Here is a 21,168-nt window from a genome sequence, read left to right on the forward strand (position 1 = left end):
CGTCATGACATTTATTGACCTAAAATTAATAATAATTAACACACTTTAATCCATTTTCGACAACCAATCTTCAAAATTGAGAGAAATTAACTATAAACTGAGAAACAAAGATTTATTTGACGAAATTCTCAAAATCCCCTTCAAAAATGACAATGACTCCATTAACTTTTTACTTCGAACTGTCATCACCATGTCGCTGCAATCTACATGAATTCCCAAAAGTTCATGTTAATCTCGTCGTTTTAACGTTATAGGTCGCTATGACTTCTCCATTGTGCTCTTCTAAATGACTGCGGAGATCAATTTTTCCTTCAAATTATATCATAACTTACTATGCAAATCACAAAGCCTGAATGGGTCATAGTGTTCTGTTATTGGTGGATAGGTGGATTTCTAACGACAATATTTATTCACATTAGGTTATTCGAATGCGAATCCAACATGAGTGTGATTATAATGGTTTCCATTTACTTTACTTGATGTACCTTGCTTTCTAATGCAACACTGCATAATTTTTGTTTGAAAACTAGGTTACTACCAACAGGTAGATATTATTCATCAAGTCAGGAATCCTGTTGGTTTTTAAACCAACGTAGATTGGCATTCACTGCGAGGTACGTCATTCGTAACATTGTGAACTATATCACCTACAAAACTGGCAGTAATTGGTTGAAGTTTTTCATTCCGAAACATAACTCACTATCCAGACACCAGATATATTTGTCCGAATACGTCTGAATCGAGGCAGCTATACATCATTTTACTACGGTCGATAAATTTCGATACAACTTCGGATGTTAACCGTACAAGAATAAAAGATAACAAGTCCATTCTCCCCACAAATATTAGCCAAAGTATAATGCTCAACAAAACGTTCATGTGATATAAAATGCGAAATAATTTATTTCAAAAAGGTACTGAATACAGGGTGTCCCACAAGGAGTGCCCATTAGAAGTTTATGGAGAAGTAATATTTCGATCAATTCCCAATTTTGAATGAACATATGAGTCAGTAAGAACCTCATTTCTGAAATAAAATGCTCCATATGAGTTAGGGATATTGACTTAAATTGCAAAAAAATATAGTTAAAATAAGATTTTTGTGATGAAAATTCAAATTCATATTAATATGATTTCAAGTTGCAAATTAATTTTAGCCTGTAGGTCTGTAGCGAATACAGGGTGGTTAAGAAAAATCGAGTAAAATAACGAAATTTTATTCCAGGGAGCATTTTAAGACTATCAATACAATGTATGGCCTCCACGGGCATCAATAACAGCTTGACATCTTCTTTGCATACTAAACACGAGGTTGTTGAACATTTCTTGAGGAATTCGGTTTCATAAACGGGGCAGAAGCTCTCTCAGATCATTTAAGGATTCTGGGGTAGGTTGATGATCACCTAATCTTCTTTGGAGCACATCCCATGCATGTTTTATGCAATTCAAATCTGGTGAGTGCGGAGGTATTGGTAAATGTGGAATACCAAGTTCCTCGCGCGCATTCTCAATTATAGCTGCACGGTGTGGTCTAGCGTTATCGTCTAAAAACATATCCCGGCCCATACCATAAAGGTAAGCGCACATACATCGGCATCGGACGGACGGCATGGAAGGAACGGCACGGAAGCGGCGGAATTTTTATGAAGGTATCGCACATATAACATCGGAATCGCCGGAGGAATAGATTAGTTGCGAATATGTCTTCAAGCGGTGAGGAAATAGCGATTGTTCTGAAAGAAGAAAATTTTCGAAAACCGAAGGAGACGTTGATGAATGTGGATTCATGATATACATATATATGTAGAAAAAGGAATGGATTTGGAGAATATGTTCTCTTATTTAGTTCTTCAATTGAAATACATAAGAGGAACCACTAATGAAGTAAAGTGTTTAAAAGCTACAATTTGAAAGAGGAGACTTATACATAGTGGTCCATTTAATACTTTTGAATAGAATAAATGAATTTTCAACCCGCCATATTTTCTTTGATGATTGCTTTAGTTTCATGCATTGAAATTATACAACTCAAACTAAATTATAATCATGTACCCACAGTTCTAGTGAAAATTCATGTTTCTGCCCTGCTTATTCGTTTGACTACCCATACAACAAAGGAGCTGCTCTAGGTAGAGACTTGCAAAATGACGAAGATGCCGCGGCAATCTCCGATTGGTATCGCACATATGTCGGGATCGGCTGGCACGGCACGCATCGGTCGGAATTTAATTCTCGTTCCTCAATTCCCGTCGGATGCGATGCGATGCGATGCCTGCCGTCCGCACATATGTGCGTTGCTCCATTCAGTTTCATGGAAAGTAATTTATTCCGATCCGTACCGTCCGTCCGATGCCGTTGTATGTGCGCTTACCTTTAAAGGTAAGCGCACATACATCGGCATCGGACGGACGGCATGGAAGGAACGGCACGGCAGCGGCGGAATTTTTATGAAGGTATCGCACATATAACATCGGAATCGCCGGACTCCGGAGGAATAGATTAGTTGCGAATATGTCTTCAAGCGGTGAGGAACTAGCTTTTGTTCTGGAGGAAGAAGAGTTTCAAAAGCGAAGGAATCGTAGACGAATGTGGATACATGACATATGTAAAAAAGGAAGGATTTTGGAGAATATGTTCATTTATTTCCGCACTTGATGAAGGACGAAAAAAAAAATGGTTGCTATAATTTCTGTCACTTAAATTGTACAGGGTGGGCAAATTTCGATGTTTTAGCACTACAGCTTTTAAACCAGTGGAGATAGACAAAATCTGATTCCTCATTCTCGGTCTCTTTTTTTGAGAAACTAATAAGTGTTATAGTCCTTTTTGGCCACCTTCTTTTGTTTTCGAGTTATAAGCGAAAATTGAAAAAATGGCGATTTCGAAATAAATTTATATCTCCGCTAATACTGATGATAGAGCTCTGAAATTGAAACATTATACAGGCACTTCTTTAAGTAGAATCCAGTGGCGTGCTTGCTCTTTCAGCAGGATGTTTAATTACGGAGCTATGACCCAAAGTTATGTTTTTTTAAATGGAAACACTAGATTTCTGTGCAATTTTTTGAATGCTCAATTTTTACCGATTTCAAAAATATATAACGTCATATGGTTTGTATCAATAAAAATAATAAAAAATGGTCAAAAACCTTCTTTCTCAATATTTCTATGGTTTCAACTTTCGATGAGAATAGAAAAATGTAGCATCTTATCATTACCACAGTCTCCTTCTATTAGTCCTTTCATTTCTATGCTTCTTACTCAATTTCTCCAAAATTCAAATTTTGTGAAAATTGGTAAAAAGCATAGAAAGAATGACATTGCCGGAAGGAGACTGATCTTGTTTTAGGAAGCTCTATTTTTCTGTTCTCGTCAAAAGTTGAAACCATAGAAATATTGGGAAAACAAAGGTTTTTGACCATTTTCTATTTTTTATATTGATACAAATTATATGATGTTATATATTTTTGAAATCAGTAAGAATTAAGCTTTCAGAAAATTGCACAGAAATCTGATGTTCCCATTTAAAAAAACAAAACTTTGGGTAATAGCTTCGTAATTAAAAATCCTGCTAAAAAGGCAAGCACGCCACTGGATTCTACTTGAAAAAGTGCCTGTATAATGTTTCAATTCCAGAGCTTTATCATCAGTATTAGCGGAGATATAAATTAATTTCGAAATCGCCATTTTTCCAATTTTCGCTTATAACTCGAAAACCAAAGAAGGTGGAAAAAAATGACTACTACTCTTGTTAGTTTCTCAGAAAAAGAGACCGAGAATGGGGTATCAGATTTTGTCTATCTCCACTGGTTTAAAAGCTGTAGTGCTAAAACATCGAAATTTGCCCACCCTGTACAATTCATTATAATTTTGTACGCGCAGTATTATTTTCTCCTGAAAACTCATGCTTCTTCCGTGAATTCGTATTTCTTATGACTACCCGTTCAAGCCGCTGCATGTAGTGACTTGTAAAATGACGCAGATGCCGCGGCAATCTCCGATTGGTATCGCACATATGTCGGGATCGGCCGGCACATCACGCATCGGTCGGAATTTAATTCTCGTTCCTCAATTCCGTCGGATGCGATGCGATGCGATGCCTGCCGTCCGCACATATGTGCGTTGCTCCATTCAGTTCCATTGAAAGTAATTTATTCCGATCCATACCGTCCGTCCGATGCCGTTGTATGTGCGCTTACCTTTAAGGTAAGCACTACCCCCTCGGAATGGATGGATTTCTTGGATATAGCGACGATTACGGGGTATGCGTGGGATTGTCCATACCCTTATTCTTCGAGAATCTGAAAATCGTCCAAATCTGGATTCATCAGTGAAAAGGTCCATTGATCGTTCCAATTGATATGTTGCCTTGCCCATTCCAGTATTTGACGCTTATGGTCACGTGTTAATGGAACTCCTCTTAATGGACGTCTAGAACCTAGATTCACCTCTCCCAAACGTCGTCTGATGGTTTCGATGGAAATTGGACCCCATCTGCATTTTGAAGCATTCTACACGTAGATGTAGGGTTTCTTCTTGCCGAAACGGTGATAAAACGATCCTGAGTAGGTGTTGTTTTTCGTCGCCCACCAAGCCTTGGTCTTTCCAACACGGAACCTGTCTCCCTGAACCTATTCCAAAGTCGAGATATCACACTTTGGCTGACTTGGAGCCTTTCCGCTACAACAAACTGAGTTAGGCCACCCTGTAGCATTCCGATAGCCCTATTAGCCTCAGCGTTTGTTAATTTACGTCTTGGCATTTTCAGAAAACTCGTTTCAAATCGAAGCCATTGATGAACTGACTTCATTTCAAAATAAGAACATTCATGAAGCATATGCAAAGAACCACACTTCAGAAAAAAGGCGACCAGATTCACGAAATGTCTCATACTGATTTTTATTGGATCGATTCAAGTTATTGAGTTTTAAATGATTTTACAGCGATTTTCTCGAAGATTACATACTTTTAAAAACGATTGAATACGATATCTCAAACTCTTGTGGAGCAGCTTATTTTCAAATATCAATGACTTCCCGTTGTACCGGAAATGGAACCGAATTTCTTATTTCAAATAGAGCACCCTATATATTATGACATATTCGGATGTATCTTTAAATTCCACATTCATTTTATGTGCATTTCCCTTAAACATTTTGAGCCGTTTTCGAGTTATTCATTGTTTTTTGAAACAAATCACAAATGGAGGCTTGTAGAAGACTGAGTATTCCATAAAAGCGCAACGCACATTCTCAGATCTGTTTTTTGTGCTTTGTTACCGAAAAAATATTCTACGTCGACATGAAGAGAAGTTTCCAGTTGAAAAAATTGATTTTTGCCCTTTTTTTGTATACCAACTTTGAGAATCTCATTTGATCTTCCTGTATATCAAAAAGTATAATGTTCTCTACATGTCGACGTAGAATATTTTTTCGGTAACAAAGTTCATAAAACAGATCTGAGATTGTGTGTTGCGCTTTTATGAAATCCTCAGTCTTCTTCAAGCCTTCATTTGTGATTCTTTTCAAAAAACAGTGAATAACTCGAAAACGGCTCAAAATTTCTATAGGGAAATGTGGAATTTAAAGACACATCCGAATATGTCATAATATATAATGTGTTCTATCTGAAATAAGAAATTTGGTGCCATTTCCGGTACAACGGGAAGTCATTGGTTTTTGAAAATATTTCAGAAATGAATTTCTCACTGACTAATATCTTCATACAAAATTTTGAAGAGATAGAATTATCTCCATAAACTTCTAATGGGCACTCCAGGTGGGACACCACGTATATACGGAAAACAATATCGGATAATTCAGACAAATACCACCGACTGATATAAAGATCAACAAATGTCACCGTCCGAATTGAACTCGCTAACGTCACATTCGGAGCCCCAACAACTTTTCTTTCGATGAAGAGTAGAAGACAATGGTTTCGGTCTTATATGGCAATAAAGCACTCAACTTGAAAACGTCTAGGAATTGATGGACTTTCATAAAATGCCAGTAGACGCTTTGAAGTTATAATAATAACCCAGCGCCATCTGGCAGGTAACGAAACCAAATGAACCCCCTAGCAATGTCCTGTAAATGACGTTATACGCATTAGCGGACGTTCTCAACGAGTATTGCATTAGACTCCAAACGAAAGATTACCCAGGGGAAATTGTTGAATTGAAATCATACACCCACGAATTTGTGCTTTCATTAGGGCAAGAGGTTAAAATACAGGTTATTATTCTCCTTCATTTCAGCAATCACAAGGGCGGATTTACGGGAGGAAATTCCCCCTGCCCCATTAGTATCGAAATTCATACGATCTCTGGTCAGGTTTCTCTCGAAAAAAAGCTATATCTGCCCTTGAGGAATTCCATTTTATATTTGTAATTTTTTTGCCATATAATAAAAGTATATTTTATGTAGGGGGAGTCCCCGAAACTTGCTCAGGTAGGAGACTTGAACCACTTCTAATATTTCAATTCAAATTTCGCGCTACCGGTATCGTAAATAGCTTGTGACATACTCGTAACAAGGCCATTGACCTCTAAAAGAACTCTTTTAGAGTTCAATGAACAAGGCACAACTAGTGACGGCTCCATTTTGGCCGACATCAGAACAGTTCGGGAGTGAGAGGGTTGAACGTGATTTTGTTGTTAGGAAGATGAAATTGAATAATTTTTGTTTGTTACACTGTCTGCAAAGTTTAATAGGTGCGTGATGTTATTTAGTTCTAATGCTTTCGTTGATAAATATTATTTTACAAACGATAAGCCTTTTAAATAATAGTTGTAAAAGTTTCAAGAAAACATCTGTTGAATAGACTGAAAGGGAGTGCGGAACTTGACCCATGCTATGGTCGGAAGACATAATCAGTGTCCAAGTTTTCCTCACTGAGCTTAGATAATAGTTTGCATCAAAAAAAGAAAATTGAATAATAGAAATAAATAGAATAAGAATCAAAACAGTTAAAAACATCTCGGAAATAAGATAGGGTAACTCAGAAAATTAAATTTTTCATACGCTGATACATCTGATGAAAACCTTTACATAGACAATCGTTGATCATTGGAAACTGTTTTCTTTCAATGTTTTTTCTGAGAAACAAACTTATGGTCAAGTCTCTCTCGTCCCCTGTTCAACTGTCCCATGGGTAAGGGAGACATGGGCCAATTTTCGGTTCCTAAAAAAAGAATTGCTGTACTCAAAATGTTCATCTCACCATCAATCTACTATTATTTATCGTTACCTATTTGGGCATAATATAATATATTCACACACAAAAATGAGTAGCTACCATTTACAGAGTGAAAAAGGGTTCAACTCTCCTTGACTCCCCATATGTGTAATCTTTAAATTGTTTAGTGATTCAATATTTTTTGTGTGTAATTAAGGCCCAAGACTTTCACTTGCGAATAAATAAATTCATTCGATAGATAAGTCTTATTCATAGAATAAGTAAAAATGCTGTCTTTTCAGTTTCAGATAATGTTATTCATCGAATAAATCTGTCATTGAAACTAAATAATAAGAGCATAGACTTATAATAACATGGACTCCGCCTGTGAGAGAGAGGTCGGTAGGTTGAATAAGATGGAGAGTTTGTGGGCAAGCTGTCAAAAGGTTACAGAACACAAGTTTATGCTAAAATTTTCCTTAATAAATTTTCAACAAGCTTCCGAGAAGACACACAGGAATTTCAAAGCATTCCTTCGAAATGAATTTTTAAAAAAATATGTGAGTTTTATTCAAGAATAGATGTAATGAGATTAATAATCAACGTTTCAACACCTTGTGGGCAATGTCTGCGAAAATTGTAAAAACTTTCTATAATAAATGTTCAACAAGCTTCCGAGAAGGCAAACAGGAATTCCTTAACATTCCTTCGAAATGGAAAATATAAAAATTATGTGAGTTTCATTCAAGAATAAATATAATGTGAATAATAATCAACGTATGAACACCTTGTGGGCAACGTCAGCGTCACATATTTGTTTATATCCATCATATGATTTTGACATTGCCCACCCGGAATCAGTTCATCTCTTTCTTATTCGATTAGAACGCATAAGCTCTTCTCTCTTTAATGCACCCAACCTCTCGATCTACTGAAAAGTCACTTGACAGTGAGTCCATGTATTATAAGTCTATGAATAAGAGTTTACTTGTCATAGATCGAATGTCGGTACGTCATTATTCGTTGAATTTTTTAAATTCTTGATGTATGGTTATTCTGTTTGTGATTTTCACGAAATATTTGCTTTCTAGTTGGTATTATGACAATTTATACAATGCGGTGTCTCATTTTACATTAATCAGTGAAAAGTAGTATACCGTGCTTTCATAGAATTGTTATTCGTCAAATAATTTCATCTGAAAGCACCGAAATAAGGTATCCTTCAGATAGGAAATTATTTGGCAGATACTTATTGACAGTGAATAAAATTTATTCGAAGGTGAAAGTACCGGGCCCAATTCGAAGTAATTGTTCACTCTTGAACAACATTAGTTGAAGAAGAAAGCAGAATGTATACAATGAGAAAACAATTTTATTTCACAAGAAAAACCTTTAATTCAACCATTGATTTCGTCTATGTGGGATCATCAAGAAGAAGATCACTCATGAAAAACATTCATCTTTCGGTTGTGCTGACATCAGTTAATCAAACTCCAGCATACGGCCTGCATTTTCAATTCCAATTTCGAAACCGTTTGGATCACATCAGTTCTCGAATTAACATATAAATAGAAGAATGGTCTTGCTTGGAAAAATTATATTTCTGTTTCGAACGAACGGCACAGAACGTAAAAACCAATTTGTGAACATTGGTATTGAATTTCTTTCCGCTCGGATTCCGAATTTCGAATCGAAAGAGAATTAAAGCTTCAATGAAAATGTCCGTTTCAGCTCAGCCGAATGATAATTATGTTGGGTGAAAATTCGTATTACCACTTTAATTGCGAAATATCGAAATACACTTCACAATGGGGACAAATGAAATATCCATCTAGTGTCCCCGTTTCACAGGAATGGTTTGTTCGCATTTAATTTTCGATTATAATACGACACCTGGATACCATTGAAAAAACGACACTCTGTTCAGACAAAAAAAATCGAGACAGCGATCATTTTCAGTGGAAATGTGATATCGGAGTTTTTTCATTATTTATGTTTCCTATCTGTACAAGCAAAATAAGAAATAATGAAGACAGTGTTGAATAATGAAACATAATGTGAGTACTAATGACACAGCTAGTCAAAAGCTTGATTGTTGATATTTTCCGATGATGCATTCCTATTTTCCGAATCATCCTAATGATTTTATCAATTACATCAAATCATTGCGAATATAGGAACATCTTCTGGTTCATCGTCACGCAAATTCAATCATTTTTGTCCATTATTGTCAGAAATTCACAATTTAATGATTTTCAGTTTGTATTTTGTTTTGAATAAGAATATTATATTAAGAGGAGTCTACACCGTTATTATGCTCAGTTCAAAAAGATTAAAATGAATATCTTACGTCAGAAACCATTAATTTATATGGAGGTCTCATTATAATCCAATTCAATCAGTTCGTCACCTCAGAAAGTCAGAAATTTTTTTATTCGTCAAACGAAAAAAAAATTAATTTTTTTTCCTTGTAGAACAAGTATTTATTTTTGTTATTAAATTTCCGAGGTGCAATTATCTCTTCTTTGAATTTACACATGAGGAAATTTCTCGAAAAGTTTCGCCATTAGCTACAATTCGTATCCTGGTGAAATTGGAAAAAGACGTTCTTTAAGTGATGCCCTCTTTTCTACGAAAGTGGAAACTATTGTAATATACGTACCTTTTACTTATCGTTCAAGTGTTCAAGTGTTTTTTATTCGTCAAACGAAAAAAAAAATTAAGTTTTTCTCATTGAAGAACAAATATTTATTCATGTTATTAACTTTCCGAGGTGCAATTATCTCTTCTTTCAATTTACACATGAAGAAATTTCTCGGAAAGTTTCGCCATTAACTACAATTCGTATCCTGGTGAAATTGGAAAAAGAAGTTCTTTAAGTGATGCCATCTTTTCTACGAAAGAGGAAACTATTGTAATATCCGTCCCTTTTACTTATCGTTCAAGTGTTCCGGCAACACCCAACATTCTGGTAGTCTTTCCCCCTTTATGCCTTATACGATGAATGGCGAGAAAGTCCAGTGGTATCAACTCCTCTTAAGTACCCCTACTCATTTTCCTCGAAGAGTCAAGTCCTGAAGTCCTTCGCATTTATCCACAAAAACCCTGTTTATAATAAGTTGATATAATTCATTTAATTGGTTATTACTCGATAACGCATTCCAATTAGCGCACAGAGAATTGAAAATATTTCGGACTGTCCATTCTGTTTGTTCAATCTGGATATAAATCGACGGTTTGCAGTGCGAAAGCGAGTTGTTCGTTAAAATAACATTATCATTTTCAATTCGAATTTCCATACTATATTGATAACAAACACAAGTATCAACAATATCGAAGTATTCAATACGTAGCACCTATATGATTAGGTTTATTTCATTGTCATTTATATCAAATGCCACTAAATATGAATGGCCACACTTAGAATAACGGGAACAGGATGATTACCCTATCATAGAGGCAAAATCTAGGATTTCTGAGACCAAAGATTGACAATTTGTAGAAATGGAAACTTACGAACGATCTGAAGTTGCTTATTCTACGAATCAAGTATAATTCGAATATGTGGGGTGGAAAATAGCTTATATGAATGGTTAGCTTCGTACAGGTAAATATCTGTAAATACCGGAATATCTGATGAAACATTATCATGTTTCAAACGGTGAGTTTGAACTGTCTAGAAGCATGTCGTTAATTTTTGAATTCAATGACATCTGACCAAATTGAGATTAAGAGCAAAGATTATAGAGTAGAAAGATAGGAAACGCCCTCATATCTCTAGTACTAAAAACCAACTACATTTTGTCAGTGAAAACACACTTGACAATGAGATGGCGCTGAAAACGCACTGTCAATACAGTGACTCTAACGAGACAGTGGCGACAATTGTGGTCTCGTTTTTCATCGTTTTAGCAAGAATATGGCGGATTTGGTCACGTGACGTGACGTGAGCCAATCTGCATTCCGAGTTAGAGATCATAGCATTGAAATCTGTGCTTCTAAGCCGCCATATTCTTGCTAAATTTCCAATCGTCGCCACTGTGTTTGATAGAGTCATTGTAACTGTCAAAACAGAAAAACTTTTCGATAACATTTCTCTGTTTTTTAATTGAGGGGCACGAAATTCGAATTCTATTCCTCGCATTAAATTTCAATATCGATTTTGTTTCGATCAGAAAACAAACATCCTGAGCGACAAAACAAAGTATGGTTTTGTTTTGTGATCAGGATGTTAGTTTACATCTAAACATTGTTTGGAAACAATTAATATCAATGAAAAACGCTGTTGGATGTGCTATATTTTTATTTGCAATTTATAAAAAAAATTACAAAAATTGAAATTATTGGCAATAAATGAAGCTTTGACTAGGAGACTAAAGTATGTGTTGATCTGGTATACGTCGAAGGTGTTATTTCTGTGCAATAGGTTGTTTTGAATTAATAAATTTAGTTCAATTTGTAAAATATACATATATCAGAAATTAATATGAACCAATTTTCAATATACCATCATAGCGAACACACTCCAGTTACTTACATATGTAGGTATTATTTATAGAATTTTCAAAACCAATTAAAAAAAACCTTACAGACATATACAAAACCTGTATGTCAGTATAGTTTCTTGGTGCTTTTTTATGATTTCCTTATGATATGGTCTCTTTATGACACAACATACAAATTGATTAATGAATGAACAAAACACTCGCAGGTGGTTTCATGAAACTTCGACTTCCCAAACAACAGTTTGACAGTCACTTGGTTCCCAAATAGAAATCAATCTGCATTTCTGAATATATTGAAAGAGTAGTAATTGAGAATCATTGAATGGGCCTATAAAGATCATAATATCCCCTTAATAGGCCGTTCATGCAAGGGATGCTTTCTGCATACAACAATTTACGTGAATGAACAGTTCTCAATTGACTTGCAGTAAAATGTTCACCGCACATAGCGTAGTCAGTAGTGTTTGCTGAAGTCATTGTCTTCACGCCCTGAGAATTTTATCCACTTCAGACCACTGAAAATGAGAATCAATGAATGACCGATCCACATGTTACGAGTTTTAATACTTACGGTTCTATTTTCCTTAGTTAATTGAACAACTTAATGTCGAGAAATCCTTTTTATTATTTGATCCACCGTTCTTCACTATTCAATAATTTTCGAAAAATATTGTAATGTTTTCACCAAGAAATAAGACAAAAAATTCAATAATCAGCAACTAGAACGAGCTAGATAAATAAAAAGCGGTACAAGAATCAAAACATTCAAAACCTCTTTGACCAAAATGGACGTCTGAAATCTTACAAAATTTCATATGTTTCTGCAAATGGCACTCAAATTAATATTTTAACCAGTTCTAGCGTCTTCAAAACACACTTGACACACACATGGCGCTCAAATCCCTTTAGTCGCCTCGTTTCCCATCTTTTTACTCTATAATCTTGAAATAAGAGATTTGTTTCTTGGCGGCGCCACCATGTCATTTGCTTCCATTGAACTTTAAAAGAACTGGAATGGCATCTCGATGCAGGTAACTGAGGAAGACTGAAAGGGAAGATGTAGATTGTAGAGCAATCTATCTCTCTCTGCACTCTGTCAATCGGTTTATAACGATGTAAACAAAAACCACCCAGGGCGTTGAAGTGAGACGACTGCTAAGTCCGACGTCTGATGCGGTTCATTCATTCATTCATTGCTGTATCCCGTTACCGGGAATAAATCTACAAAAAGAAGAAGGTTATTCGATTGGTTGCCGAACCATTAGATAGAGATGGGTTGCTCTACATCTTCCGTCTCACTTGGACACACTTTTCGTCGTATTTCGGTACCTAAGAGGCCCTTCAAGTTCTTTTAGAGTTCTTTAGAGTTCAATGTTTGCTTCTTTCTATCCTTTTCTATCAAAGGAAGTCCAATGATACTCTCTCGTTTTGTTTTGTTCTGCGTTGATATCGATCACAGATTGCAGTAATTAGTGATCTCAATCGATCAAGGACATGAGAAAATTAACTGGACCATTTTCTCAGCTGAATATTTGTAAAAACAAATATGCAGATATTGCAGCACTGATGTCGAAGGGAATACTTACTTTTCTACAAGATAATTTATGTTGACAAATTTTATTCACGAGAAGGGGAATTCAATATGATTTCAAAGAAACACAGTTGATTGGCGAAATATTCAATATAATCATTTGGAGAAAACGGAGTTTTCACTATATATACTCGTGAATAATATTTGAAGAACAGACTCGAATAAATTTATATACTTATTTCTGTTTCCCAATACATGCTCCCAATCCACATTTCTTATTTCCACTGCAGTTCCTTTTATTGCTGAAGTTGCCATAAAAAGTCAGTTGTATGAGTCCAGACTATTCATCTGAGATTTGGTTTTGCTTTGCCTCAAATTCCAACAGCAAAGGGTGATAGTTCAACAACGCCGAATTCTCAGCTGAAGTTCTTGACTGTTAGATTCAGAAAGCTGAACGACATGTTGAAGAAATTCCACATTCTGAGACTGATACATTTTCTCACACCAATAATAGCTCAAATTATTTTCGAATATCAATTAACAATGAGTTGTTAATTTCCAAACAACGCTACCCACATGTTCTTAGACATCTTACATGAGGGTGAAATTCGTACGTTGAATGTGCTGTCATCCAGTTTTTCGTGAAATGATCACCCTACAAAGGTGATTAAATCGTGGTCTGCAGGAGGCAGGTTAACAGAGGCGTCAGACATCGTGTTTGATAGAGGTCGATTAGTTATTAATATTAGTGAAGCTGGTATACCTCTTAGAGAAATAGCCACAAGAATGATCAGAAAACGGTCCTCCCCAGAATTTAGCACCGAGCGACATATTTTGATTGTAGAAAATTGAAATATAAAACATGAAATCATAATATGTTGATGCCAAAATGTTGAAATTTGTGGATATTGGTCGAATAATGTTTTATTCTTTTCCATGTTCGTTCGGAAAGTATGAGTTGAAATATTTGGATGATTTTTGAAATAATCAACCTCTGTGGTGGAATTTTGCAACTTTTTTAATCATCTCTCATTCACAAGTTTGCAAGCGAAACACAATATGCTCTAAAGTTCTATTTATTTGAATCGATCCCCTGAAGCAGAGTTCGCTCTTGCATCTATTGTTCTGGGAAGACCTACACGGAAGCATACATAGGTATACTTCAAACTGTGATACGTGTTTCTGATGAAAAGGTTTCTGTGAGCTGTGTTTCCACACAAAAATTTTACGGATCGGTTCAGTTTTCATTCTTTTTTCATTCGACTGCGAATGTCGGCAGAATAACATATATTCTGGCGACAGTTGTAATTTTGTTTCCACTGATACAGAGTGATATAAGTTGACCTCCATATGTGGAAAGCATTGAATATATTAAATTAAAACTTCAAAGTTCAAAATACTCCAACTCTCACTTCCACTTTCCAAATCAAAACTGACCTAACAGATCTCGATTTCTCTATTTCTCTACTCCCTAACAGCAATGTCAGCACTGGACTACAGACACTTGCAGCTCACAAGCATGTTGTTTGTGAAGTTAACATTTTCCGAGAAATCTTTTTTTTTTGTTTCTTTCACGATTTTCAACGCTAAAAAAGGAGAAAAGAATAATTGTTGTTGGATGACACTATACTCCATTCACTTTTATTTTAGCACTCGTTTGGCCATGGAAATTTGACACATTTCACTTTGTATAGTACGAAAATGTGGGGTTATGACGCTGGTCAAAATATTTTTGGGTTTTAAAACAACGCTGTGTTTTTTTCCGTTCCACGTAAAAGTTTCTGTTATTACGTATTTTATAACTATGTCGAATCTGTTCGGAAAATATGTGACGAACATAAATGAAGTTTATACAAACTGATTGAAGGCATACCAAATCCAGTTATTTGCACGGAAAATACAAGAGATCAGTATAATATCATAATATGCACTAGCTTGAGTAGAGTTAATGCTCGTTATCATCTTCCGCTGAAGTTTGAATACGTTACATCAGTTGTAGATTTCAAAAATATTAACCCGAAGATGAAATGCACATGATGCAGTCGTTGGGAATGGGTATCTCCCGAAGGAATCAACACATAATTACAAGTTATTTGATATAATTATAATAATTAGGTATTTATTGGTACCTTAAGACATTTACAATGTATAGGACAAGTCAAATGAAAAATAGAAAATCAATTTTCGGGAACTTATTCTACGATGACATTCATCGAAAATCCTGTAGTAAACTTTTCGCATTACTTCACTCAAACATAAAATTCTCAAATGCCACCACTTTTTTCGGTCTCCCAATAGAAGGAAATTCTTTGTCATCCTCTCTTCATTCATAATCTTTCTGATTGTAGGAATATTCAGCTGAAATTTCGATTTAGATTAAACATTATTTAAATTCTCTTAAATTGAATATGTTCACTACCGTCTGACGTATTGTGGATTTTGGAATATCAGGTTATAACTATTTGAATGAGTGGACCTGAATTCTAAATAGCACTTCTTGAAACCCTGTCTCTTTTTCCCATCACTTTCGGCATTTTCGTAATAAAAATTGATATTAGTTGTGGCAACGGCCTTATGGCATTAACGACATTTCATGAGTGCCAACCTTACTCCGTTCTATATAGTTACCGACTGCTAAAATAAATGTGAATGGAGTATACCTACTCAATCAAAACTTCAAAATTCAGAATAACTCCACCCTCACTTCCATATTCCTGATCCTGATCAAAATTGACCTAACAGATCTCTATTACTCGATGTCACTACTTCGTAAGGGAAATGCCTACCACTGGACTGCACTACAGATACTGTTAAAGCTCACAGATATTTCCTCTTATGCTATGAAACTATCTCACTATGTGATTTGTCAAGTGTTTGTATAATGAGCCAATGGCATTCCAATACACATAGTTTTTCATAACTCATGAAGTTAAAAAGAAATAAATAAATGAATGAATTATTATTGTAGCAAAATATACTTGGAAAGTTAACATTTTCGGAAAAATATTGGTTTTGTTTCTTTTCTGATATCACGGGGGCAATAAATTATTGTTTTCCGCTTTAAAACCGGTCGAATAATTTTGACATCACGCTAATGTAAGAATAGGGTAGGCAGATAGACGTAAACAAAACCATCATCATTATGCGTCACCATTTCAGACAAACTTTTGGGTTCTACAATTTTCGATTAAAGTGAGGCGTGACAGCGCCATGTTAAATTGCAAACGACGCGACGTTATAATTTACCTGTAATTTTAAATTACAACTTATTCCCATTATACAGTATGGTCCAACGAAAACTTAACTTAAGTGAAAATGTAGAAAACCGCTCGAACTCGTCATTTTCTAGGGGGAACGACATCGGACAATTTCCTAGTACTAAAGGTCGGATCCATTGCTACATGACCTAAAAAACCCACGTCCCTCGCTTCGTCTCTTTCATGCAGTTTTCCTTTTTTCAGGGTGTCTGCTCCTGCAATATCACTGGTCTCCTTAGCTCCTACGTAAAAGAAAACCAGAAGTATACAAGCTTCGCGGAAACTAAGGAAGGACCGCAAGGTCTTCCTGGTTTGCCTGGAGCCATGGGAGAGAGAGGCCCTATTGGTCCTCCTGGTCAGAAAGGTGAAAGGGGAGACAGGGGGTCGCCCGGTGCTGACGGCCGGCCTGGTACCAAAGGAGAACCAGGCAGGGACGGACTCCCAGGTATTGCAGGCCCCCCCGGGCCTCCTGGACCGCCTGGACCTATCGAATTCGAAAACGTCGATGTGAGTATTATTTTCGACCCTCTCATTAACTGTACTGTTTTTTTCATTATGTTATTTCATTATTCACATCGTTTATCTAGATTGGTAGACAAGAAACAGATCACAATTTCTTATTCTCTATGAATTACAAACTCGAACTCCAGGTAATCGATAAATGGATTAATGGAACGACAGGTTCATGGTTTTATTCATGCAAAAATGTCTAATTGAATAATTCCACCTTCCATTTATCTTCATTCTTATAGGAATATTCATTTAATGATCTATATTTGAATGAATATTTCAATAGCTCATCGCCAATTTTGATAATGTAATTTGTTTTGTGGGTCGAAAGTTCCAAAGAAAGTTATTTCTCGTGAAATCTAGTGAAATAGAAAATATCGAAAGGAAATGAGGATTATACCAGTGTATTCGATATAGTTGAAAAATTGATGAGAATCTATATTCAACGCTTTTTTATTCATTCAATGAAATGAAATTTATGAACTCAAAATATAAAGTGAGTCTTTGACTTGTACATATATTTTAAGAGTAAATTCTTGAGATCAAAGAAAAACATTTTTCCCTTAGCATTTTTTCCGATACGCTCTAGATGAAAAGATACAACGTCTTTAATTTTTCAGAATGAGCTATGTAACCCCCAAAAAAAAATTTCCTTCAGAATATCAAGCTGAATCTATAACACTACACATCTGAAGTGGACAGATTTGCATATAGGCAAAGTATTCAATTTTCGAATTTCAGAGATACATTTTATTTTTGAATACCTATCAAATTTCTCGAAAACTGTGCATTATACGAGAAAATATATTGAGTACTTTTGTATTCCAAAATGGTCGAATATTCATATGTGAGCGTTCAACTCACTATCAAGAGGTGGGTACTTTAAATTTCTGGCATTTTTCATGGTCTTTAATGGTCATAATGAGGAAACTGAAAGTTTGGTTGGCATTTTTTTCGGAGAAGATTCATCAATGAAAAACTATATTCCAAAAATCATTCCATTCGATAATATCACTTCTGAGATATAACTGAAAATTATATTTTTTATTTCCAACAGCCTGATTTCAACCGAGCCGAATTAGAAAAATTCAAAAAATGGAAAAGGGAAAAAGTGTTTTAGGAATCTCCTGTTAAAATATATGTACAAGTGAAAGACTCACCCTGTATATAGTTATGTTTCCCTGAAAAACTTTCAAAAGAATGAGACAACGATAAGCATTTGCTTTCTTCAACAAATTCAATTATTCTGCTGAATTAAGGTCAGGACATTTTATATCCATTAGAAATCCTGTTCTAATAAAAAGATTTTTGGAAGATCGACGATGAATTAATGAATGCTGAATTATTTACCGACTGATTGCTTTCAAACTATCGACCAGTTTGTACATTCGAATACGAATGTCGAATACCTAAAAGAATTTTTCAAAATGTGTTGCGTTCACTCGATTTGTACAATTGGGATCATGTGTACATTTATCAATGTTTGCAAGAATTCAGTAGTATCCGTGTAAAATCATTGTATATGTCGAGTGAACACGATACCCATAAACTTCCTCATACAGCTTCCCCTTCGAGGTAAGACATTTATTTTTCACAATTTGAATTCATTCCTCTCGTTTTTCTTCATCATGCAGCCAAGTTGGAAACCTAGAGGACCATTCAAGGTAAAACTTGTTTCAGCTCCGAAATGTTCGTGATGTCCTACAGATCCACTAGTGAACAGGATGATGGTTTGATTGTTTAACTCCTGATCTTACATATATTATATATTATCTGTTATAATTCCTTGATTTGTGAAATAGGTCCAGTAAATGGAATACTGTACCTTCTCGTATACAGAAAATTCGGAACTTGTTACTTTGAATATTACCACAATGCTTCAAGACGATACTCCCTAAGAATATATTGTTATCGATCGATAAAATTGGTTTCAAATACATATCTTATACATATACATATACATACATACATACATACAACATACACTGCGCAAAAAAATTAACGCACATTCTGAAAATCTCAATTTTAATGAAAGTTAAAAAGTTAAAAACATTGACTTATAACTTATTTTTTATGTTCTCTCGGGAAGGTTTTGAACGAAACAAGACACATTAAATGTAAGAAAATATCAGGATTTCACCGAATCTTATGTGAAAGAAGAGAAATGAACAATTTTCAAAATACTGAAATGCTGATAAGTGTTTTAATACTTGGTATTTCCACCCCTTGCGTTAATTACAGCTCGGCAACGACGGTTCATATTCAAAATGTGTTATCTTAAAATGTTCTGATCTAATCCTTCCCAGATTTCTCCGAGTTGGATTCCTAAGCCATTAAGAGTAGATGGATGATTTTCTGAACTTCTCAGTCTTCTATTGAGGTTGTCCCAAACCTGCTCAATCGGATTGAGATCTGGACTTCTTGCTGGCCATTCCATTCGAGAGACTTCAACCTCTTCAAGGTACTCCTGAACGATGCGCGCACGATGGGGTCTGGCATTATGCATTTGAGCAGTCAAAGATATTCCACCCCATACCATAATCGATCCTCCCCCAAAACCAGTTGTATTCAGGAAATTGCACTGAGCATATATTTCATGTGGACGTCTGTATACAAGGGAACGTCGATCACAATGGTGGAGGCAGAATCTAGACTCATCTGTGATGAGAACTCTTTCCCAATCGGCCTCTTTCCAATGGATATGTTCTCTCGCAAAATCCAAACGCGCCCTTCGATGGGCTGGGGTAAGAGTTGGGCCTCTTGCCGCGACACGAGGCCTTAAATCATATTATCTGAGGCGATTTCTTATTGTCTGAGTGCTTATTTGCACCTCATGAGTTTGCTCAAGCTGAATTTGAAGGAGGCGAGCGATTGCAAACCGTTGTCTCAACGAAGAAACTCTCAAGTAACGTTCTTGAATGGCAGTTGTTACCCGTGGTCTACCCTGTCCTGGTCTTCGGACATTCATACCTTTCTCCCTGAATCGCTGCAACATTCTGGACACACTTGTATGGGAAACTCCAAACCTTTCTGCAATTCTTGTGTATGTCCACCCTTCTACTCGCAAAACTACTGCTTGGGCACATTCCTCTTGGGTCAAATTGCGTGTTTCGCGTTGCATAGCGATCGAGTGTAGAAAATCAAACGAAAGAAAAACTATTGATCACTAGAATTGATCGAGAACAACTGATTTTAGAATGGAGCGAATACATTCAAAATCTGATAATATCATCTTTTTTTATTCCTGCTGGGAAAAAACATCTGCATTGAAGAAAACCGTTGAAAGATAAAAATAATTATCATTGAGAACACCTTCAGTTGTAGAATAAATTTGAGATTTCCATAATGTGCGTTAATTTTTTTGCGCAGTGTACATACATATCTTTTTTCCTATTCTAATACGTCCAACTGTATTACTAGAAATTCAGATAAGAATTCCCAGAGTAAGTCATTTCACATATTGTGGTTTGAAAGTGAGATATCTTTGATCAGTTTTTGTGCCATATCATCACATAATAGGTGATCCCGACGTTTCATTCGTAAAAGATGATGATGATTATCACGAAATACTTGATTGCAAAATCATAAAATCGTATAATAATAATGCTGGACGATAATATAATAATAAAGAGACATAAAGTCGTTCTTCGCCAGGCAATTAGCAGTCAACCGTATTAGCAGATCTTGTATGACGATTTTAACTCTTGCTCTTCCACTCCCATATGTACATGCAGCACTTCTTACGATAGTTATTCTACTTGAGTTGAACCTTCGTTTAACCAAAACTCTCAAGTTCCAGTTGAAAGGCTTCTAACTCATATGTAGAATTCGTGACAATTAATACTACACAACACCTGAGGAGTTTTAATAACCCATCATCGTATACGGACCACAAACAAAAATATCAGAGACAAGAAATGAATTTCTTGTAATATCAAAAGGACCATTTTTTGTCTGTGTGAACCAAGCAAACAGACGCCTCTCCACATGGTGTGCATGTTTAGCAATACTGATAATTCGATTCAAAAGTTCAAAAAGTTAGGTTTAACTCGAACTATCGAATAATTAACCCATTATAAGGACAAAAATATGTTTACGAATTGGGTTGCAACAGCGCAGGATAGAAATGGATGAAAAAAATCTTGAGGAGGCCTTTGCCAAGCAGTAGACGTAAACAGAAAATGTT

At 35.6% G+C, this 21,168-nt stretch overlaps 1 protein-coding gene across 7 annotated transcripts in view; it reads left to right on the top strand.

Annotated features, from left to right (window-relative positions):
• The window catches only part of LOC123312585 (collagen alpha-1(XVIII) chain), a 329,862-nt gene that overhangs the window by 248,909 nt on the left and 59,785 nt on the right, over positions 1 to 21,168 (top strand). For all 7 annotated transcript variants that reach the window (XM_044897094.1, XM_044897111.1, XM_044897119.1 and 4 more), the window contains one exon: positions 16,677 to 16,979. In XM_044897094.1, the coding sequence (XP_044753029.1) occupies positions 16,677 to 16,979 (303 nt within the window). The remainder of the gene's footprint in view (positions 1 to 16,676; positions 16,980 to 21,168) is intronic.

Source organism: Coccinella septempunctata, chromosome 1 (genome assembly GCF_907165205.1).
Source record: "Coccinella septempunctata chromosome 1, icCocSept1.1, whole genome shotgun sequence".
NCBI lineage: Eukaryota > Metazoa > Arthropoda > Insecta > Coleoptera > Coccinellidae > Coccinella > Coccinella septempunctata.